Below are 24077 nucleotides of genomic sequence, written 5' to 3'. Positions count from 1 at the left end.
GGTCTCCACATCCTCACAGAGTCCAGATCCGAACCTCCAACTTAATTAGGAACCCTTCAGAGCCCTTGGCATCCTCTCGCATCGAGGTTTCGATACCTGTTAACCCTTCAGCCAGTTTCGAGCTAGTTACCGGCAGCCACAGCCTGTGTGTTTCTCGAAATGCCGAATCCCTCACTGGTCCGCCACCATGGTCACTATCCTATGGGTTGTCTCCTCTGCTTATCTTTCTTGGATGGGGGATGGTCTACCCGTTTTCAGGTGCCCTACGTCGGTCCTCCACTTCCCCAGAGTCTGCAACCCCTCGTGGCTGCTGCCAATCATGTGCGCTGCCATCTTGAGAGCAGACACTACGGTCGCAGGATTTTAAATAAAACCACAGCCAGCTCCTTTAAGAGGCCATTTAATGCCTGTATGGAGCTGGCAACAGACTGGGCAGTTGGATCCCACAGGATCACTGTGTCTTTGCTCCCTGCTTCTCGCACCAGTGGCAGTGCTGCTGTTACAGCAGCTCTGGCAGTGCCGCCATTTTTAAAAAATAGGCATTACATGGCCATACATTGGTGTCCTCATCTGTGGAACATGGACATTCACGTAATCTTGTTTGGTTCGTCCTTACAATCATAGACCACATTTCATAAATATTTCCTCTCCTCCCATAAAGCATTAAGCATTGTTTTTTTGTAATTCTTTATTTATCGCACTATGAACCATATCAACCAATATATTTACAGATGCATCTCTTTAAATATTCACAGTGACATTTTCTCTTTTTTCTCCCTTCCCCCTTTCCACCCCCTTCCAAAAACAGTAAATATTGGACATATAAAATAAAACAATATCTTTATACAAAAGGAATACAAACAAAAAAGACGTTTCATCTACTTATTTGCATTAAATCTGATCGTGTTTATTTTCTTATCATTTTAGGTGGTGGTGGTCCTAGGCCTGCTCTTTCTGTTACGTTCCATATATGGTTCCTAGGTTTTTCCAATCATTGTGACTTTGTCTTTTAAATTATATGTGATTTTTTTTTCCTTTGGGATACTCTTAAACTTGGTTTTTATTTTCCATTACCGTTTTTTAAGTTTTCCTTTTTAATCTCAATATATGACAATGCACTTAAGACATGAAATACCCAACAATCCCCACAAGCAATAACCCTTTAGCCTCAAATGAATCTCCCCTCCTTGCATTGCCTCCTGTCCCTTGACAGCAACCACAACTCCCCTTTCCATTCGATTTTTGAACTTACTCACAAGCGTCAACCGATTTCGCAGTGACCATTATTCTCCCACCCCAGTCCCCCCCAGAGAACATTATTTTCCTATACTTATAACAAAGCTCTCTTTTTTCCTTCCCCTTCTCTTATCCATCTTTAAATCTTTATATATAAATTATCTTTACTTTATATTTTTTCATATTTTTGTATATTTTCTTGCCAGTCTTCCTTCTTGTCACTTCTCCTCCTCTCTTTTCTTGTCCTGCAAATGTTCAGCAAATTCTTGGGCTTTTTTTGGGTCCGAGAACAGTCTATTCCGTTCACCAGGAATGAATACTTTGAGTACTGTTGGATGTCTTAATATAAAGTTATACCCTTTCTTCCATAAGATTGTTTTCACCGTGTTGAATTCCTTCCTCTTCTTTAAAAGTTTGAAGCTTATGTCCAGGGAAAAAAAAAAATTTTGTCCCTTATATTCCACCGGCTTATTGTCTTCTCTAACTTTCTTTCTTGCCTGCTCCAATATGTTTTCTCTTGTCGTATATCTTAGAAATTTTACCAATATGGATCTTAGCTTTTGATGTGGTGGCAGTTTCGGTACTAGCGCTCTATGCGCCCTTTTGATTTCCATTTCTTCATGTGAATCTGTCATTCCCAGCACCTTTGGGATCCATCCTTTTATAAATTCCTTCATATCTGACCTTTCTTTGCCTTCTATCAGGCCAACTATTTTTATGTTGTTTCGCCTACTGTAGTTTTCCAATACGTCTATTTTTGTGACAATAAATCTTGTGTCTCTTTATTTTTTTTTTCATTCTCTTCCAAATTCCCTCCTAAATCATTTATCTCCATTTCTACAGCAGCTTCTCGTTCCTCCACATTTTTTACTCTTTTCCCTATTTCAGTCTTGACCAACTCTAAGCTTTGCATTCTGTCTTCAGCTCTTTTCATTTTTCTTTTGATTGAACTAAATTCTAATGATAGCCATTCTTTTAATGACCTCATTTGTTCTTCGAAAAAGGCTTTATCTAAACTTTGTCCTTCTATTTTACCTTCTTTCCTTTGAAATTCTTAGTCTTCTTCCTCCTCTTCTTCTGTGTCTGTATCTATGTCTGTGTCATCTTCTTCTCTTCTCTGTATCTGTGTATCTTCATCCTTCTCTGGTGAGCTACTTCTGTATCCTTGCTGGGCCTCCAGCTGTTGTGTCTCCTGTTGTTGGGCCTCCTGCTGCAGGTCGACTCGTTGTTGGGCCTCCCGCTGCAGGTCGACCTACTGCTGGGCCCCCTGCTGCAGGTTGACCCACTGTTGTGCCCCCTGCTGCAGGTCGACCCACTGTTGGGCCTCCTGCTGCAGGTCATCCCCCTGCCGATCGCTCCGTTGCCACTCACCCTCTTCCAGCTCTTCATTCTCTTTCTCACCACTCTTCTTCTTTCTTGTTTACTTTCCCCAGCCGAACGCCCCGATCCTGGGCATCTCTCTGCTGGCCCCTCCTCAGCTGAGTCCCCCTCCCGTCAGCATTAACCTTTTCTTTTACTTGCGCACTGCGCATGCGCAACTCTTCGTGCATGCGCAGTTGCGCACCTATTCTTGGCTCCGAGAGCCATTTTTGGAGTCCGCTGGTCAGGAGGACACTGCTCCTCTGGGGACTCATCAACACCGGAGATCAGCCGCTCCTCTCCACGGTGGCTCTCTGCTCCGACGTGCAGGTAAGCCCTTCTTCTTTCTTCAGTGATTTTCCGTCTTCCCTTTTCTCTGTTATTCTTACTTTTTCTCGATTGGGTGCCATCTTCTGTCTCTTCTCTGTAACTTTATCTTTCTCTTCCTGTATTTTATGTTTATTGATCTCTGCTTTTTCACACTTTTTTTTCTTTTCTTTGGAGAGGGCTGTTTCCACCTGACCACCCACTACTCCATCACGAGACTCCCTAGCATTAAGCATTCTTAAACTCCAAGACCACATTATATGGATATCCCCCAACAATCGCAGACCACAATACCTAACATTCCCTGGATGTTAGGTGGTACATGGGCAATCCCCAAATGTTCTGACTGTATTACATAGATATTGCCAAAATAATACCACAGGACTATGCCAACTTGCTTCAAGAGCATGTTACATGATATCCCCTGGATTGTTTGATACCTTGAACTCCAAGACCTCATTACAGGAATATTTCATAAATTCTCAGGCCATATACTACTGGTAAGGGAAGAGTGAAACAGGGAGAAATGGAGGGAACAATCCCTTCAGAATGGTAAGATGGGAAGGAAGGGGAAGATGTGTTTGGTGATAAAATCCTGTTGAAGGTGTTAGAAATTAGAGAGTTAAATGTGAAAACTGCCAGGGTAAGCTGGGAGGCAAAGGCAAACCCTATCCATGTTCTTTCTAGGAGAAGAGGCTGTAGGAGCAAGAGTGAAGGCAATAGGACTCTTAACTGGTTCTTGTCTATCAGTTACGGTAAATAGATGAAATTGCAAAGGCTCGAGAGTGGGAAATCTTATCATCAAAACGGATGCAACAAAGAAGGAAGATTGGGAAGATGAAATGGAATCCTTAAAGACTTCAGAGTGGGAGGAGAGGTACAGTTGCGAAGGCTAATTGTCTTTGTGGTCCAGAATGCACCAAAATGGTTGACACTAGTTCAGGCAAGGATTACCAGTAAAGTCCACACCTCATTAAATTAATAAATAAATTGAGAAAAGACCCAGAATTCCAGGAGACATTACAGTCCATCACTACACTTCTGACCTTTCATGGACATACAATCTGACTCTATAATGATTTACATGGTTGTAACCCACATTATACTTTATTAAAAACATTGGAAATTCTCATCAGGTCAGGCAACATCCATGAAGAGAGAAACTGTTGATATCTAAGGTCAATCTTGAAAGGTCATTGACCTGAAATGTTGGGGAGTCACCTGATGGAGTAGTGGCTGGTCGGGGAACACCAGCCCTCTCCAGAAAAGTTTAAAAAAAACAGAGAAAACACAAAGGCACAAACACGAAAATTAAAATAAAGTGAAAGTAAAGGTGGGAAGAAAATGGCAGCGAAGAAAGAAAAGTCGAAAGCAACGTGAAGAAGAGAAGAAGAAAAGACATCGGAAGAAGAAGGTGAAGGCCTTACCTGTCCGAGGAGGCCCGCTGTGGAGAGAGAAGCCCGCTCCCTCAGGTCAGTCGAAGTCCCGAGCTCGGGATTACAAAAATGGCTCGCGGAGCCAAGCAAAAGTGCGCGACGCGCAAGACAAAAAAAACACTGATGGGGGGGGGGGGGACCAGCTGAGGAGTCGATCTCCACAGCTGAAATTGACAGCCACAACACAGCAGCAAGAGGAGAACATAGAAAACAACGAGAACAAGAAAGAAGAGAGTAAAACGAAATCAAAGAAACAACATATGACCAACCCAGAGGAAGAAGAAGAGGAAGAACACAGAGAAATGGAAGAAGAAGGGAAGGGCAAGTACATGGATATATATTTTTTTAAAGAATATATGGAATCAGTAAAAGAATGGCAATCACAAGAATTTAGTGAAATAAAAAGAAGAATAAAAAGTACAGAAGAAAAAATAAATAGATTAGAGATGGTCATGTCAGATATAGGAAAAAGAGTGGACAAGGTGGAAGAATGAGAAACAGCCATAGAAATGGAAGTAGATGACTTAAAAAAGAAATTAGAAGAATCTAATAAAAAAGTTAAAGAGACACAAGAGCTGTTAGCTCAGAAGATAGATATAATGGAAAATTATAATAGAAGAAATAATATAATGATAGTGGGCCTTAAGGAAGATGAAGAAGGCAAGAATATGAGAGAATTTATAAAAGATTGGATCCCCAGGGTCCTAGGAAGATCAGAATTACAGGAAGAAATGGAAATAGAAAGGGCACATAGAACATTAGCCCCTAAACCACAACCACAACAAAAACCAAGATCCATTTTAGTAAAATTCCTAAGATATACAACAAGAGAAAATATATTGGAGAAAGCAATGAATAAAATAAGAGAAGACAAAAAGCCACTGGAATACAAAGGACAAAAAAAATTTTTCTATCCAGATATAAGTTTTGAACTCCTGAAGAAGAGGAAGGAGTTTAATACAGCAAAAGCGATCCTATTGAAAAAAGGATATAAATTTATGCTAAAGTACCCAGCGGTACTTAAAATAGTTATTCCAGGGCAGCAAAACAGACTATTCTCAGATCCGGAGGAAGCATGAAAATTTGCAGAACAACTACAAAACAGACAGAGAGATGAAGACATGTAACGAGAGCAAAAATGACCACAAACTATATGTATGTGTGTATATATGGGTATATATATATATATATATATATATGTGTGTGTGTGTGTGTGAGTGTGTGTGTATGTGTACATGTGTGTATGTATGTTTAAAGGAAAATATATAGAGTATAGATAAGAATCAATAAGGGAAAGTAAGGGAAGAGAGGAAGTAAGGAGGGAATTAAGAGAGTGACCTTTGTTATATATGAAGATTAAAATCTTTTCTGGGGGGGGGCTGGGTGGGGAAGAATTATGGTCACTGCGAAATCAGTTGACGTTTGCGAGTGATTTCGCAAATCCAAATGGAGAGGGGAGATGTGGTTGCCCGACAAGGGACAAAGGGCAACTCAGGAAGGGGAGGGGATAATGGGGTTAAAGGATTTTTAGATAGGAGAGTAATGGAAATATTTTATGTTTTAGAAATGTTGTCTTATAATGTGCTTAAAAAAAGAAAACAGAAAAAGATAAGAAGGAAAGGTGATGATGAGGAAATGGAAAGGAAAGATAAACAAAGTATAAGATGGCTATGTTGAATTATATGACTTTAAATATTAATGGAATACAGAACCAAATCAAAAGGAAGAAACTGTTAAATTTATTGAAAAAAGAAAAAATTGATATAGCATTCATACAAGAGACACAATTAACCGAAGTGGAACACAAGAAATTAAAGAGAGATTGGATAGGACATGTAACAGCAGCATCATATAATTCAAAAGCTAGAGGAGAAGCTATATTAATCAGTAAAAATGTACCAATCAAAATAGAAGAGGAAATAATAGATCCAGCAGGGAGATATGTAATGATAAAATGTCAGATATATTCGGAGTTTTGGAATTTACTCAATGTATATTCACCTAATGAAGAAGACCTGAAGTGTTAACTATTTTTTCATTTTCTGTTTTTGTTTCGAATTTCCAACATCTGTGGTTGTTTTTCCTCCTGCAACATAATTTACCTCCTCTGTCCTAAGTCCTGCTCAACTTTTCCCTGCAAGGCAAGATCCCTGAGTGAGGTGTTCCTTCTCTCCCACAGGGTATCACCATATTGGCCTGTGGAACGAAACAAGCCAACTGCTCACCATGCCAACGCTGTTTGCTCACCTTGAAGTGAGGGACTATGTGACTCACACCTGGGAAGGTGAGCGAGATCATTGCACTGCAAGCTCTCACCTCTGCACCTCCACACTTCCTTGATGCTATTGCCACCGGTGTAGGGTTCTATATTTAACTTTGCAGATCTACTCAGATATAAAATTAAAACCTGGCCTGAGCATTCGTATTTCCCTCGCTGAATTAGATTAATTTTCACCCAGGCATTTTCACAGAGTCAGACTTGACATCCATGCATGATAAAGAGATTTTCAGTCCCTTGGTTATGGGCCTGGGGCAGACTTCATTGCCTGAGGCAAACATAAAGCTGACACGCAGCAAAGCACTGGTGCAATGTTTGCTTCTGCTTCCTTGATGAGTCAAATTTCAATGTACAATGTGAGTTCATTATCACTGGCATAAGGACAATGTACAGATGCACCAAAATTCTTGCTTGCTGCAGGTACATTGATACACCTGCTATTAATGTAAAATTTTAAATGAGCACAGATGCATGATGGAAAAGAGAATAAATATCAAAGGATAGATAAATAATTATCCACAGTTACAGTTAGTGCAAGAAAAAAGTGGCACTTCAGTACTGAGACAGATTTTTTGATGGTCCTGGAGTAGTTTATGGTCAAAAGGAGGCTTAACTTTTGGGTAAAAATTGTTCTTGAACCTGGAGGTGCTGAACTTCAGGCTTTTGTACCTTCTGCCTAAAAGGAGCAGTGAGAAGAGATGTGACCAGGGTGACTGGTGGTCTTATATGATGTTGGAATCCCTCTTGAGGTTTCCCGATTTTAAGAGGCTTAGACAGGTACATTGGAGATGGTTTACTCGGTTTATTGATGGGATGGATGGGTTACTTTATAAGGAAAGATTATGCTGATTGGTCCAAATGCAAAAGTGTTTGGAAGAAAGAGAGGTCATCTTTCTGAAACATCAAAGATTCTGATGGTCTTGGCAGGGAGAGGATGTTTTCCCTTTGTGAGGGAATCTAGAAGAAGAAGGTGGAGAAGCAAGAGACCACAGATGGTAGTATCTGAAGCAAACAAATTGCTGGAGGAAGTCAGTAGGTCGAGCAGCAGCACCTGGAGGGAAAAGGATTGTTAATGCTTTGGATTTAGATCCTGCCCTTGGACTGAGAGAGAAAAGGGAAGATGGCTAGTTTAAAGAGGAAATGGAGAAAGGTGAGGCAGGGGCCACTTAGTGATAAGTAAATAGTGTGGGGTAATGGATGATGGGCAGATGTAGCTGTGGGGGGGAGGCATGGGTGTTGGGAGATAGAGGCAGGTGGGCAATATGTCGAAGCAGATGAGAAAAAGGGCAGATGGAGCACAGTGTGTGGGGGGGGGATAGGATGAAGGCAGAGACAGCTGCTTGAGGGTGATATACAGGATGTAAAGACTATCCATAGAACCAAGAATATCAACTCAAGAAAGTGATGAGGAATTTCTTCTCTCTGATGGATGTGACTTTTGAATCTCTACCCCAGTGAGCTATGAATGTCCTGTCATTAAATGGGACTCTCAAACTTGTTCTGCACCTTCTCTGAGATGATTTATTGGAAAATGAAGTGGAGACATTATTTTCTGCCCTGCAACACCTATACTGGAAGTGTTTAGGACAGGATAGAGGGAGCTTTACTCTGTGGGAAGGCACTGCTATGCTTTGATTACCCTGTTGAATATTTGTTGTACCTTCTCAGGGAGGTGGTGATAAGACAGGGGAAATGGTTTTACTCTGTATCAAGGGATGCCATTTTAGCTTTATTATGGTTGATGAGATAGTATGGAGAGAGTTTTATTCTATATTTAAATTATAGTGAACATGTTCTGGTTGTTTGATAGGACAACATAAAGGGAACTTTATTGTGTATCAAACTAATGCTGTCCACACCCTGTTTCATCTTGTATTCGTATGTGTGAGTTCTTAGACAACACATTGATGAAGGAAAAGGTTCTTTCCTTTAAAGTTGTTGTAAACAGCACATGAGGAAAGCCATGAGACTGCAGCCTCCATTACAGATCTGCATACTGTGTGTCTTGGACCAACAAATTTCAATGAAGCTTGCAGCTCCTGGTGGCAGCCAAGTATAATCAAATGGTAAGCCATTGCTAGTTGCATTGCAACCATGATTACTATCATTAGACACCTTGAGATATTTTTGGGTCCTTATTACAATTGAATGGAAATATGACATGAATCTGGTGATTGTTGGGAATCAGTGGGAAAAGCGGATTATATCTGTTGGAAGAGCAGATGCATTGGTGTTTTTGCACACTTCTCCTTTCTGCACAATTGTGAGATTAAATGTTCCGCTCTGTGCTTGTCTTTGCAGACTTTACCAAGGCTTTGGCTGATCCAATAAACTTTGTCCACACGATGCCCATCCAATCGGATCAGATTCCAGCAGATTGTAATGAGGTAATGGGCAGGAATATAGAGAGATACATGGGATTCAGTGCGCTGGTGATGGGGTTTGGGTTTTGTTGAGTTGAATGTGTTGACATATTAAGATGCGATGCAGGTGATGCTGTAGCAGCTATAACTGCAGTGCTGGCACTGATCAGACCTGGGAAGAGCAGGAAGTGGATATCCACCTTCCGGTGCTCCTCTGCAGAGTCCTACTGCTTGTCAGCTCCGTGCAGATTTAAACTGCCTGAAGAACAGGGGTGCTGGTGGGTTTTTTTTATATTGAAGATCCATGGAGTCTGGTGCCCACCTATGGTAGGTCAGACCTCAAGGGCTATAGCAAAACCTGCCAGGAAAGAGAAGCCTAGGAGAGGGCCCTTTTGGGGAGGAAACCCCAACAGCTCACCAGTGTGGGACTCAGCAGGCTTCAAACCAGGCTCATGGATTTTTGAGTGTTAATAGAGCAGGGCTCCCATAGGGCCTCGGGCACAGCCAGCTTCTTATTCATGTTTAGGATTTGGAACCAGGGGACAAGCATGCCACTGAAATGTCACTTGCTTGCAGGTTGTCTCAGAAGAAAGATCACAAAGGCAAGAAAATGGCAATGGACCAACAAATTTCAATGAAGCTTGCAGTAAGTCAGTGCTTTTCAATGTCTTAGAATCTGACATAACTCACAAAGACAGAAATTCATCTCACGGAGGTGTAAATTGGGAAGTATGGACTCGTGGGCTGAAATGGCCCTATTACTGTGCTGAGTCTAAATGTAAAATTTAAAAAATTCTTTGCCTCCAATGGCTTTACCAGCATCTTGCTGCTCTCACTCTCCCCACCTGCTCACAGAATGAAAGTTTCAGTTATGGTTCGTGGGTTCTACTTGTGATACAATGGGTTAATTAAATACATGCTTATAAAAGGGATTTGAATTGGGTTAGCTGTTAGGTTGCATGCATTTTACAGACAGAACAAGGCCTTGAAAAGTCCAAGGGCAGGTGCAAACAGACGGTTCTAAGCTTTACCAACATGTGCAAGCACACCCCAGAAACTGAAATATTTGCAGAGAGTTGGGGCCATGTATTTTTCTGTAAAGCCTGGAAATTGCAACATTTGCAAACTGAAGCAAAAAAAGAACTGTACCTGGAACATCAGGAGGGGAGGGGCAGAGAATGAGAGGGAAGGGGCAGTCTGGGAAAAGGCTGGACAAAAGAGGAGCCTGCGGAAAAGGCTTCCTTTTTCAAGTCTGGGCAGAGTTCCAATATGATAGCCTGAGTGTACTCTCTGTGGAAATCAGGAGTGAACAGCTAATCTTCACGGTGCGGTGAAGAGGAGAAGAACCTGGAAAGAAGATAAGTTTCTTCTGAAAGACACTCCTGTTTGGGGTGTCCAACAAGCAACAACCATCTCTCTGTAACTCTTCACAACTTTCCTGCCTGGTAATTCTAAGTAAAGCACCATGCCAGTAAAAAGGACTTTCTTGAAAACACATTACACATACTTGCGCTTAGATTAGGTTGGGTGGGGGGATGTGGTGTGGAGGGAAGGGATTGTGTAAATAACTTAGTGTTGATAAGTTAAGTGTTGATCTTGTTGTTCTGTACACAGAATTAAACAAATTTTGTTTAAGGAACCATTGCTTTGGTGTATTTCTATTGCTGCTGGTTTATGGGGTTCACTGAACTTGTAACACACTCCTGACTAAGGCATTGTGGGATCAAGTCCCTCTGTAGATATTTGAGTACTGAGATCCTTGTACAGAATGCTGCACTATCAGAGTGAGGTCTGACTTGCTCTTTGAAGTGAAACACAAAAGATCTGACAGAATTCTTCTTGGTGGACCAGCAGTGGGATTTGATCCCAGAATGCCTGATTCTTAAGTCAGGAGTGGAACCCACAAACCATAGCTGAAACTTTCATTCTGTGAGCAGGTGGGGAGAGTAAGAGCAGCAAGATGCTGGTAATGCCATTGGAGACAAAGAATTTTTAAAATTTTACATTTAGACATACACACAATAACAGGCCATTTTGACTCATGAGTCCATACCTCCAAATTTACACCCCATTAACTTGTACCCCTGGTACGTTTTTGAAGGGTGGAAGGAAACCAGATCCCCCGGAGAAAACCCACTCAGACCCAGGGAGAACATACAAACTCCTTACAGACAACTCAGGATTCGAATCCCAGTCTGGTCACGATTGCTGGCGCTGTCAAGGCGTTGCACTAATCATTTTTCCAATCACACTGCCCCTAAAGGAAAAGCAAGGAGAGCAAAAGGTCTAAACTGGTTGTACTCGATGGGCATGCAAGCTGTGATGCTGACACATAGCTGGAACAGAACTGCTTTCTAGTGTTGGACAAGAGATGTTAGGTACTTTGGGTCAGGGGAGATAAACCAAATAGGACCGGGGCCAGATTTAATTTCCATCAGCTTCCAACCATGCCTCCTGCTTTGGTTTTACAAAATCTTCCAAGGACACTGTTGGTGAGTCAGTGGCCTGGATCCTTTTGCACTCAGAATCAAGGGACTGATGTCTTGAGAAGAAGTTCAGAAGTGCGGGATTCCTGAAAGCCTAACAGGCTGATTGTGGTCAGGTGTGTAATATCATGGGCAGGATTTGGCAGTAGCCCTGGATGCTGATCATGGGAGATGGGATGGAGAGTGGCAGGTGGATCAGGGGGATCACTACAAATTCATGGCTCATTTGGAAACATTGGTCAACCTGCTGCACAAGCCTGCTTCTTCCAGCCATCTTGTATCCACCATCTTTCCCAGAAAAATAGCCAGTGTTTAAAAAAAATTGCTGCCAAGTTCAAGGCATGCAGCCTTGTTAAAAGATTTAATGTCTGTTAAAACCAGAAGGGGTATAAATTGAGGTGATGGGGTACTGTTGCATTTATTGGAAAAGACTGCTTAACTTTCTTGCTAAAGCAAGCCCATCATTTTTTCGGGACAAAGTTATATCAAAGTTGGTTCTGGATTAATTTTGATGCATGATTTGAATTGATTATTGTCACAAGATAGAGTAAAAAAACCTTTGTTTTGCATGCTATTCATGCAAGTAAACCCATACAAAAATCCAGCATATGGTGTAATAATAAACAAATAAATAAATTAACTGACCAGACTGGGATTTGAATCCTGTGTTATCTGTAAGGAGTTTGTATGTTCTCCCTGTGTCTGAGTAGGTTTTCTCCGAGGGATCTGGTTTCCTTCCACCCTTCAAAAACGTACCAGGGGTACAAGTTAATGGGGTGTAAATTGGGAGGTATGGACTCATGAGTCAAAATGGCCTGTTAACGTGAATGTGTCTAAATGTAAAATTTTAAAAATTCTTTGTCTCCAATGGCATTACCAGCATCTTGCTGCTCTTACTCTCCCCACCTGCTCACAGAATGAAAGTTTCAGCTATGGTTTGTGGGTTCCACTCCTGACTTAAGAATCAGGCATTCTGGGATCAAATCCCACTGCTGGTCCACCAAGAAGAATTCTGTTAGATCTTTTGTGTTTCACTTCAAAGAGCAAGTCAGACCTCACTCTGATAGTGCAGCATTCTGTACAGGCTGCAGTGCTACAAAGAAAGGACATGGTACAGAGAAAAGAACAGTGCAAGGGCATTGTCGTTTTACCAGTGTGAGATCTGTTTCAGAATATTGTTGACAAGTTGGGCTGGGAGCAGGTCCTTGACTTTTGAACCTCTGCTCTCATTCTGCTGAGTATTCATGCCTGGCTCACGTGTCCAATAAACAGCAGTGCAGTTGCCCACCAATAATTATTCCAATTAATCCATCAAATTAGTACACAGAAACCCAATTCCTCCCAGGAATCCTGCTGCTTAAGACCAGACACACAATAACAGATATCCCAAATGCACGATACCAGGTCCAACTTCCTCATGCTAACCTGGAGAGACTTTTATCATGAAGAACATGGCTCTTCACAATAAACTAGTAACATCAGGTCAGAAAAATATATATTTTCATGTTCATGGAAATGTATTGGCTACATGTATTTGGGAGAAGTGGATTAGTAATTAATAATTGGTAATAACTGAGTGGAATTATGTTGATAGAAGGACATTCACAAAAGGGAATATTATATTCACAAGAGGCTTTATAAGGCATTGGAGAGACCTCATTTGGAGTACTCTGAGCAGTTTTGGGCTCTTCATTTAAGAATGGATGTGCTGTTGTTGGAGAAGGTTCAGAAAACATTCACAAGGATGATTCTGGGAATGAAAGGATTATCATGTGGCAAATCTTGGCTTGTACTCATTGGAATTTAGGAGAATGAAGGGGGATTGCATTGAAACATTTTGAATGTTGAAAAGCATGGACAGAGTAGACGTAGAAAGGTTTTTTTTCCCATGGTGGGAAAAGGGCAAGAGGGCACAATTTCAGGATTGAAGATTGTTGGCTTACAATGGAGATGCGTAAGAATTTCTTCAGCCAGAGGGTTGTAAATCTGTGGCATTTGTTGCCACAGGTGGTTGTGGAGGCCAGGTCATTGGGTATATTTAAGGCAGACATTGATAGATTCTTGATTAGCCAGGACATCAAATATCATGGGGAGAAGGCATTGTGGCTTAGTGGGAAAATAGATCAGCTCATGATTAAGTGGTAGGGCAAACTTGATGGGCTGTATAGCCTATGTCTTATTGGGATCCAAGCCTGTCCCCCAATAACCACCGAAATGAAAAGGACTCGGGTAGATGGAATACAAAATGGTGAAATGTGAGCTGGTAGAGAAGATAGAAGAGAAAATAGAAGAGTGGAGTGTATTTTAGTTTGGTGGGAAACTTAGAAGTTATTGGATTTAAAGAAAAAAGTGGGTCCTCATACATAAATAACTAATAGTTAATATGTAGGCACGGCAAGTATTTGGGCCTTTATTGCATGAGGATTTAAGTTTAAGAATACCTTACCACAATAAAGTGAGACCACACCTGGAATATTATATACAGTTTTGGTCTCTCTGCTCATAGGATGGAATACAAGTAGAGTTCGCCTGACTGATTTTGTCCAAAGAGTAGAAATTAAGCAGGCATTTTTCTTTGGCTTGGCTTCGCGGACGAAGATTTATGGAGGGGGTAAAAAGTCCACGTCAGCTGCAGGCTCGTTTGTGGCTGACAAGTCCGATGCGGGACAGGCAGACACGGTTGCAGCGGTTGCAGGGGAAAATTGGTTGGTTGGGGTTGGGTGTTGGGTTTTTCCTCCTTTGCCTTTTGTCAGTGAGGTGGGCTCTGCGGTCTTCTTCAAAGGAGGTTGCTGCCCGCCAAACTGTGAGGCGCCAAGATGCACGGTTTGAGGCGTTATCAGCCCACTGGCGGTGGTCAATGTGGCAGGCACCAAGAGATTTCTTTAGGCAGTCCTTGTACCTTTTCTTTGGTGCACCTCTGTCACGGTGGCCAGTGGAGAGCTCTCCATATAACACGATCTTGGGAAGGCGATGGTCCTCCATTCTGGAGACGTGACCCATCCAGCGCAGCTGGATCTTCAGCAGCGTGGACTCGATGCTGTCGACCTCTGCCATCTCGAGTACTTCGACGTTAGGGATGAAAGCGCTCCAATGGATGTTGAGGATGGAGCGGAGACAACGCTGGTGGAAGCGTTCTAGGAGCCATAGGTGGCGCCGGTAGAGAATCCATGATTCGGAGCCGAACAGGAGTGTGGGTATGACAACGGCTCTGTATACGCTTATCTTTGTGAGGTTTTTCAGTTGGTTGTTTTTCCAGACTCTTTTGTGTAGTCTTCCAAAGGTGCTATTTGCCTTGGCGAGTCTGTTGTCTATCTCATTGTCGATCCTTGCATCTGATGAAATGGTGCAGTCGAGATAGGTAAACTGGTTGACCGTTTTGAGTTTTGTGTGCCCGATGGAGATGTGGGGGGGGCTGGTAGTCATGGTGGGGAGCTGGCTGATGGAGGACCTCAGTTTTCTTCAGGCTGACTTCCAGGCAAAGCATGACGTCAAGCGCTGAAGAGCTGAAGAGCTGGCTCTGAATGTTTAGAAGAAAGAGAAACACACAAGTCTTACAGGTTTGGCAAGGTAAATGCACAAATTATGATTCTTCTGCTAATGGAGGCTCAGTTGCTGAGTATAGGCAAAAAAAAGATTGATAGATTTTTGGATATTCCAGGAATCATAAGATGGGGATGTTGGAGGAAGATGGCATTGAGATAAAAGACCATCTATGATTTTATTGCATGATGGTGTATGGGGCTGAAGGATTTCTGTTTCGTACATTCTTATGATGTATATGCATATATATTCACTCATGACAAAGGATGTTTACATGTCTCTTATGAGATTCAGGAAACTTAATGCACATTCCCTTCTTCACACAGATTGTTCATTTTAATGTAGATTATGTATTATCTGGGACACTGAAAACTCCCCAATTAAAAACAAGGAGGTCACAGAAACAAGTGATTAACAACCCATTTAAAACCATAGAACCAGAACACTACAGCACAGAAACAGGACCCTTCTGCCCTTCTAGTCAATGCCAACCATTTTTTTGCCTAGTCCCACTAACCTGCACCCACTCCATATCCTTCATCTTCTGCTGGGTAAGGAAGACAGCCATTGCTCCCACACTTCCGAATTAAGCTGTTGCTATGGACTGTAGTGCCTTTCGTGGCAGTGGCACGTTGGGCCCCCTCCCCCCGTTCATGGCAACAGCACATTGTGGTGCATTCCCCCCCCACCCCACTCTTTGTGGCAGCGGCACTTAAGATAGGGGTTTCCCTATGACGTACACAAGCACTGATGTCACCAGAGTAACTGGGGCCATTTCCCTTTTCAAATCGCTGAAGCAGAATGCCCGGGTAAGTTTTACTGGGTTCCCTGACCACCTCTGAGGTAGGTCTGGGACCTATTTAGGTTTTGACCGGGTTTACCCAGTTAGACCCTTTCAAATTGCTATGTACCTGCATCGTCAACTGATCAAATTGCCTGGTTAACCCCATTTTACATGGCAGTTTGAAAGGGCCTATTGAAACATCATTAGGAACAACTATTCTTGTATCTTTAACATAGTGAAAAGATTCCAAGTGCCAAATAAAGAACTGACAATGGGCAATTAACAGAGATATTAAGACAATTCATCCTAAGATCTTCCAAAAACGATTCAAGATTCCTTATTATTGTGCAATAATACAGAAAATGTCATATTACTTGAAATTTCCTACTGAAGGGCAAAAAGTCACCATTAAATATTGTCCAGCATCCCTGTCAGTAAGAGAGAAAGAAAATCAGAGACAGACTGTCCATGGATTTTCCACCAATTCTCCCAAAGCCTCTGCAACCAGAAAGACCCCTGTTCAACCCTAGGCCAGATCCAAACCTCTGACACAATTCAGTACCCTAGTGCCTTCAGGAGCCCTTCTTGTCCTTAGCATCCTCATGAATCCCAGTTCTGATACTTGACCACCTATAGTCTGTGTGGGACCTTCAGTCACTGAGCCCTTCACTGGTCTGCTGCTGTGTTCAGCATCCTGTAGGGTCATCTCCTCCTTCACAACAGGAGGGGAGGGGTTGGAGAGAGAGAGAGAGAGAGAGAGAGGGTGTTCTCTTCATTTCTGGTGCCCTGCGCTGGTCCACTGCTCCCCTGGTGTCTGCAACCCATCTCCAAGTGTAGGCGCCGCCATCTTGGGTACTGACCTTGCAGTTGCAGGACTTTAATTAAAAACACCATTAGCTCCTTTAACAGGCCATCTAAAGCCTGCACAGAGCCTCTGGCATTAGGACCGGGCCTCCACCAGCGGAAGCGGTGCTGTTACAGCCACTCTGGTAGCATTGCCATTTTTTTTAACAGGAAGGGAGATTCAGAGGTGGAAAGGTTTAGGGAGGGAATTCCAAGGCTTAGGACAGTTAACTGAAGGTGCAGCCACCAATGGGTGGAGTAATTAAAACAAAGGATTATCACAGGCCAGAATTGTAGATGTGCAGATTCTGTGGCAGGTTAGAGATCTAGGGGAATAACAGAGGTAGGGAGGGGCATCCACCAAGGAGGAGTGGGAAAGTTAATGTTGATGCAGTGGGGTAGTAAAACATTCTCTCTCATATTATTTCCTACTCCTCTTCATTCTCTTTCTTCTATGTTGATGCTTATTTTGTGTGGTTATCCTAATGGATTCTAGTTGAATTGGGTATCATGCTGTATCCCGAAACTAAAATAAAAACTTAACCTATTTTGATGTGAGTGGTGTGAGATCCTGTTGGCCTCAGCGAGAGCACTTGGTTACCGCTCCTTTTGGAAGATGATGCAATCCATTGAAGTGATTTTTTTTTAAACCTAGCAATGGAGCCATTGACTAATGAGCTGAAGACTCATAAAGCATTTGTCAAAATACAGAGGAAGCATGAGAAAGAATTGAAGGAGCTGGAGAGGAAGACTCAGAAAAAGAAACATGAAGTGATACAGAAATATTCCAGCATCTTAACAGAACAATGCAAGAGAAAGCAAATGTTTAACATTTCATACAAGAAAAGATGGTAAATGTGACACCCTCTCTCCCTTAGCAATGGAGTACAGGCATGGGTCACTTAATGTCTACGATGTGTTCTGTGAAACTGCGTTATGCGATGTGGATGTTGTGCAAACACCATATTATTGCATATACTTAGCAAAACTATATGGAAACTTACGATAAATTAAACTGTTCAATTTTTTTTCACTTTTTAAACTTTCATGTAAACACTTTCCAGTATTGTTTGCCTTGTTTGGTTTTTCTTCATAAATTTCTTTATATGTTGTCTAGTTACATCCACTACGTCTTGTTCTCCAATCGAATTTCTGACTGAACTTCATTATAACCCTATTGAACCATGGGTAACAGACGTATATGTAGTCAGATGTTGCCTGATCGGACGTTAAGCGGTGCACATCTTGTATAAAGAGTGCACCAGAGCACTACAGTACACCAAAATAAGCAGGGCTGAGTCCACAAGTTTGAGACTCCAAAGTTTGTTCTGAAGCCATGAAGTATGCTCAAGAAACTTAACAAAGCTTCTCCCTATTTTCAGCATGAACACTTCCATGTTGTAATGAGATTGCAGATGCTGGAATCTGGAGCAAAAAGCAAACTGGTGGCGAGTTGAGGAGCATCTGTAGGTGGGGGAGTAAGGAATTGTCAAGGTTTTAGAATGAGACCCTGCATCAGGTCTGAGTATGGAGGCAAGTGCAGCTGAGCCCACAGCCAGATCTCCTATGATCCACTGAAAGGCAGATCAGGCTTGACAAGCCAGATGGCCTATTGTTGCTCCTGTTGGCGATGGGGGATGAGGAGGTGTGAAGGATGATGGACAAATGGAGCTAGGTGGGGGGAGAAGAGGGGAGGGATGGAGCTGAGAGACCCAGAGCAGGTAGGTGATAGTTATAAGAAGCTTCCCCTTCCTTGGTCGCTCATCCACCTCTCTTTGACCAGATTCAAGGACAGTTTCTTTCCCACCATTACTCCTCAACAAACCTTACAGGACCATTTGCTCTAAACTAACTGATCGTTCTCTGCAGCTCTCGCCCATGTATTTAACTGCTGTACTATCTATGGGTTGACTAGCTTGACTGCTTGCAAAACAAACATCTTTACTGAATCTTGGTACATGTGATAATAAACGAACTTAAACCCTGGCATTTTTTCTCTCCTTTCCCGTACCCACCCCTGAGCCCTCCAACATCCATTTTCACCCCTCCCCCTCCTGGTGAACATCTACCTTCAACCCACATATTTTCCCCTATTGGATCCCATAGCTCATCTGGTTCAATCTGCCCTTCATCTCTCCTGCATTGGTTCTTGTTTTTAACCTCCCTCACTGCAGGTTTCAGCACTGATGGCATTTCTACTCTTTCCATGTTGCAGTGCCCTTGTAGGCTGGTCCTCCAGGCCTCTCAATTATTAACCTCCCTGGGGCTCCCCATCATTAACCATTCCCTAGACCTCTATATCATGGTACCTCATATGCCATTTCCCCTTTCATTCTCTCCCTTCATTACCTCCTCTGACCCACCTCCTCCCCTGTGGCAAACCATTCCCTATCATTGACATCTACTATGAGTTCTATGGTGCTCATGGCACATGGTGAAGCAGTGCTGGGGTATTACATTTAAAATTTAAATTTAATTTAGACATACAGCATTGTAACAAGCCCTTTTGGGCCGTAACCCTGTGCTGTCCAATTTACACCCAACTGACCTACAAACTCCTGTACATTTTGTAGGGTGGGGGAAAACCAGAGCCCCCAGGGAAATCCCACACAGACAGTGCAGGATTCGAATCCCAGTCCCAATTACTGGTGTTATAACAGCATTGTGCTAACTGCGCTGCCTTATGCTAACCGGGCCACCCCGTTACCACATTTCCATCCTGGGGTTTCTCCCTGCTGCTAATGTATTACTGCATCCTTTAACTCGAGTGGGCATATTGGACAATCCTTAACTGACAATATTGTGATCCTGCTGGAATGTGAGACTCTCCACTTCATAGGGTTGTGGGGATATACAGTAACTATTCTGTGTTAAATGGATTTACTATCAGATTGGCTTGCCATATATAGAGCTGTAGTTTCAGTTGGTAAACATTTGTTTCTTTGGAGATATGGTTTAAATTAATATAATTGCAAAACCAAATTTAGCTTACAGTCTCTGCCGGCAACGGTCACTGTGGTCCTCCTATCTGTTACAGGAATGCCACTAATACTTCTGAGAGTGCTCCCACTGATTCTTTGATGAGTTATGGACCAGGGGCTGAGAAGTGGTGCAAGCTCAAGGACAATATGGAGGCAGATTTAATGCAAGTGCACGCAGAGCAGTATGAATTAATCAGGAACAAGAAAGAGCAGCACATCGCTGAGGTACAGAACTGGCACTGCCCTGTGGAGGGGATGCATTGGCATTGTTTTCATTTCCACTGTTGAAAGGATTTGCTGTTACCCCTCTATGTGCAAACTATGGATTTTCTGCTTGGGTCTGGGGATTTAACACACTCTGTTACATCATCCCCTCTAGTGATGGAGATGATGATACATGTTTGCATTCTTTTGATCACTTTCTGGTTTTTCAATCATGTACCCCTGGGTCTTTAAGGAGTCTGACCTGATATATTTTATGCCTGATATGGCTGGCATGAATGCCTGGATAAATCACATTCCCTGGATACTGCATGTAGGCAATGAAGAAAGGTTCTTTCATTGCCTTTAAAGGCAATTCTTCATTTTGAATAACCATCTTCAGTTGATTCAGCTAGTATATTAATATAGAATTGTACCGACTTAGCAGGGAATCATGGCACTGTCTTCATCTGCATCTTTTGACCCATCCACCAAGTCCTTGTACTACTTTGGGTAACCCTAGGGAAGAACACCCATTACTCAGGTCTTAAAGGTCTTATTTGTGAACTTTAAATGAGCAGGTGACTTGAGGTGAAAGCAACAAGCAGTCTCCAACCTTGTGATCTCTTTAAAATCTTCATATATTCCCCTGCCTTGCTTCTGGGAGGTAGGTTTGATTATATACAAGAGAGAGATCCAAGTGAACATTGCAGTACACAAAAGTGTTGGAGACGCCACTAAGAAAATGTACAGGGGCGAGCTAGATCAGCACCAACAACCTTGCAGTCAACGTTAGCAAAACTAGGGAACCGATTGTGGACTTCAGGAGGAGGAAATCAAGAGAGCACAAACCAGCCCTCATCAAGGGATCAACAGTGGAAAGGGTTAAGAACTTCAAATTCCTGGGTTTCAACATCTGTTTTGGGGTCTCCATGTCAATGCAATCACAAAGAAGGTTCACCAGCTCAAGAGAAGTTTGAGGAGATTTGGTACATCACCAAATAATCTTGCAAATTTCTACAGGTGTACCATTGAGATCATTCTGACTGGTTTAATTACTGTCTGGTCTGGAGGTGCCAATGTACAGGACAGGAAAAAGCTACAGAGTGTTGTGTACTTGGCCAGCACCATCATGGGCATCACTAGTCTTTAACCCATCAAGGACATCTATAAGAGGTGATGTCTTCAAAAAAGCAGCCTCTATCCTTGAGGTTTCTCACCACCCAGGCCATGCCCTCTTCACTCTAACCCTAACCCTAATGTGCGAACAACCAGTGGCACAAAAACAGCTCCCCCCACCGCCATCAGATTTATGAATGGACAATGACCAACAGACACTACCTCACTCTCTTTACTTTTTGCACTAATTTATTTATTTTCTAAATGTAATTTACAGCTTTAATATGTGCACCTGCATTGAATATTTGCACCTGTAATGCTGCCGCAAAACAACGCATTTTGTGACCTGTTTGTGACAGTAAATTCTGATTCTGAGAAACTCAGCAGGTCATACAGCATCTGTAGAAAGTAAAAGTCTCAACATTTCGGACCCGATTCCTTCTTTAAAAGTACTAAAAATCAGTCCTACGTCTGAATAAAAAGGTGGGATGTGGAGAAGGGGAGGGGGAGGAGCTCAGGCTAACAGGAAAAATTAATAGGTGAAAAATTGCTGAAAAGAGTAGAAGGTTAAGAAAGATGGCCCTCTAATAGGAGTAGGAAGGGAGGAGTGGAGAGCTGGAGGAAGGGAGACAGTGATAGGCAAAGAGAGAGACCAGTGGAGAGGGTTAATTAAAATTGGAAGTCTATACTGATGCCGTCTACCAAGACAGAATATAAGGTGTTGTTCCTCCAATTTGTGAGTGGCCTTGATTTGGCAGTACGAGGCCAGACAGACATGTTCAGAGTGGCAATTGGGGTGTAGAATTAAAATGGTTGGCCACTTGCAGATCCTTGCTGATGCAGCAGACAGACTGAAGGTACTCGACAAACGATCTCGCAGTCTGCATCCAGTCTTCCCGATGTAGAGGAGGCCGCATCGGGAGCACAGGATGTAGGAAATTCACAGGTGAAGTATTGTTTCACTGGGAAGAACTCTTGGGAGAAGGTTGTGTAGGAGAAGGTACAAGTGCAAGTGCAGCACTTCTTGTGGTCACAGGGGTAGGAACCAAGGGAGTAGTTGGTGGGAAAGGAAAAGTGAATGAGGGAGCCCCTGAGGGACTGATCCCTAAGGAAAGAGGAGGGGGTGGGGAAACCTATCATAAGAAGTGCTATATTTCTTTAGTTATCCACAGCTGGCTATCCGTTGCCTTAACTGTCCTGGTTTTTAACTGGAATGTACTTTTGTTGATCTTTTTGAAAAATCTTTTTCAATGTCTTCAACTGTTGCAACATATAGCTTGAGCTCCCCATTGTTAGCCAACTCCCCCTTTATCACATTGTCATCTCCATTGTTTAGACATACGGCCTTGGTTTTGAACCTGACTTTCTCATTATTAGAAATGTAACCAGACTGAGATCACTCTTTCTGAAAGGATTCCTAGTATGTGAGATCATTAATTTTTCCTATCTCATTGCACATGACCAGATCTAAGATAGCATGCATCCTTGTCCTTCACTTTCTTGACCCCTGTATTGCACAGATTGTTGCAGGCAATAGACCAAGTTAAACAATCCAAACAATGGCTTTATCTTTATACCTACAGCAAATGACCAAACTGGTGGAGCTAGTGAAAGAGAAACAAGCAGCTGAACTGAAAAATTTGAAGGATTCAACTGAAAGGTGAGAAATCATCAAGCAAACCTGTCTGCTTCTGATAGACAGTGAATATGAACTCTCATTCAGTGGTGTGCTGATAAAATTCTCGGCAGGAAGTGGACTAAAAATGTGAAATGCAAGAGAATTAGTAGCAAATCCTTCCTAGATTGTACTGTTATGAGCCCAGAGGACCCCAAAACCCAGCAGCAATAGATATTCACCAAGACAAATGATTACTTAAACAAAAGTTGGTTGCTTTTAATTATCTTTGTTACAAGATCAAACCAGCAACCATAAAGAAGACATATCACACAAGGGTATTACTTTATTAACAAAAATTCACCTTCAAACTTTAATTCAAAATCCCTTTTATAACAATGCCCACTGGTTACTATGCAAATTTCTGTAACAGTGTAAAACTAATAAATTACCCAGCCTAAATATAACTTATCTAATTAAAGTCTGTTATATTTCCAACCAGCCCACAGAAGAACTTAGACACAAAACACACAAAACTTTGATCTCAACCGAAACAAAGATCATAAACAAATTAAATCCAAAAGATCTTTGAGAGAGAGAGAGAGAGAGAGAGAGAGAGAGCACAAAATTTGAAGTTGTCTTCTTGTGTTGTTTGCAGAGAGAGGAACAATGGCTTGGTCCGGATCCTTCTGGCTGCCTTTGGAATGCTCATCCCTTTTAAAATGCCCAACATTCTAAACTGCCTCCCAGACAATGACTCATGTTTTGGGCCTTCTTCCACTCCACAGCACACCCAGTGGTGGTTTGTCTTCCAAGTCCAGAAATTTTTAGATCATTTTCTGCACATGTCCAGTCCATCTCCCAATCTCTCAGCAGTCCACCTTCACCTTGGCTCTTAAAGGCAAACTGTCACTTTTTAACATAAAACCACACAACAATACACAACACAGAACTCTGTAATATCTTTAAATATGAAAACAGGATCAAATTTTATCTTATCACTATTAACTTGACTTAACCCCCTTCTAATTCTAAGTGCACGTGTATGTAAGTTCAGAAAGGTTCTTTGATTCACAATCCAATCTCACTTCTCATTTCTCCAAGTTCACTGGTTCCAGGCAATCCTTATACTGTGCACAGAATTTAACATTTATGAAGTTCACCAGGCTTTGGTGCTTGAAAGGTAAATGGTTACCGCTCAGGAAGGTTCTTATCAGTTTTCAGAGAAGATTTGTTGTTCGCTGGACACCCATAAATGATTTCTTGTAACCAGCGACTTCAGTGTCTTGCTAAAGAAACTTGCCCCTCAGGGTTCTCCAGATGATAACCTCTTTCTTTCAGGTCACACAGAATTCCTTTTGTTTCTCTTATTTCAAGTGAAACATTAGGCAGCTAGTTCTCTCCTCTTGCGTGAACTACAAGGGCATTGACCAGGCTGAACTAAGCACTCAAAAACTGTCTTCCAAATGGAGTTTTCCACAAGATTGCCAGATTGTCCTGTTCCTATCC

General features: G+C 42.3%; 1 protein-coding gene across 1 annotated transcript in view; it reads left to right on the top strand.

Annotated features, from left to right (window-relative positions):
- LOC138752888 (1-phosphatidylinositol 4,5-bisphosphate phosphodiesterase beta-2-like) overlaps positions 1–24077 on the top strand; it is a 129164-nt gene that overhangs the window by 78502 nt on the left and 26585 nt on the right. The window contains exons 22-27 of the mRNA XM_069915499.1: positions 6538–6642; positions 8938–9023; positions 9576–9645; positions 17308–17503; positions 19690–19858; positions 22537–22613. Coding sequence (XP_069771600.1) covers positions 6538–6642; positions 8938–9023; positions 9576–9645; positions 17308–17503; positions 19690–19858; positions 22537–22613 — 703 coding nt within the window. The remainder of the gene's footprint in view (positions 1–6537; positions 6643–8937; positions 9024–9575; positions 9646–17307; positions 17504–19689; positions 19859–22536; positions 22614–24077) is intronic.

Source organism: Narcine bancroftii, chromosome 2 (assembly GCF_036971445.1).
Source record: "Narcine bancroftii isolate sNarBan1 chromosome 2, sNarBan1.hap1, whole genome shotgun sequence".
Lineage (NCBI taxonomy): Eukaryota > Metazoa > Chordata > Chondrichthyes > Torpediniformes > Narcinidae > Narcine > Narcine bancroftii.
Note: the sequence above shows the minus strand (reverse complement) of the source record. Positions and strands in the feature narration are given on the sequence as shown.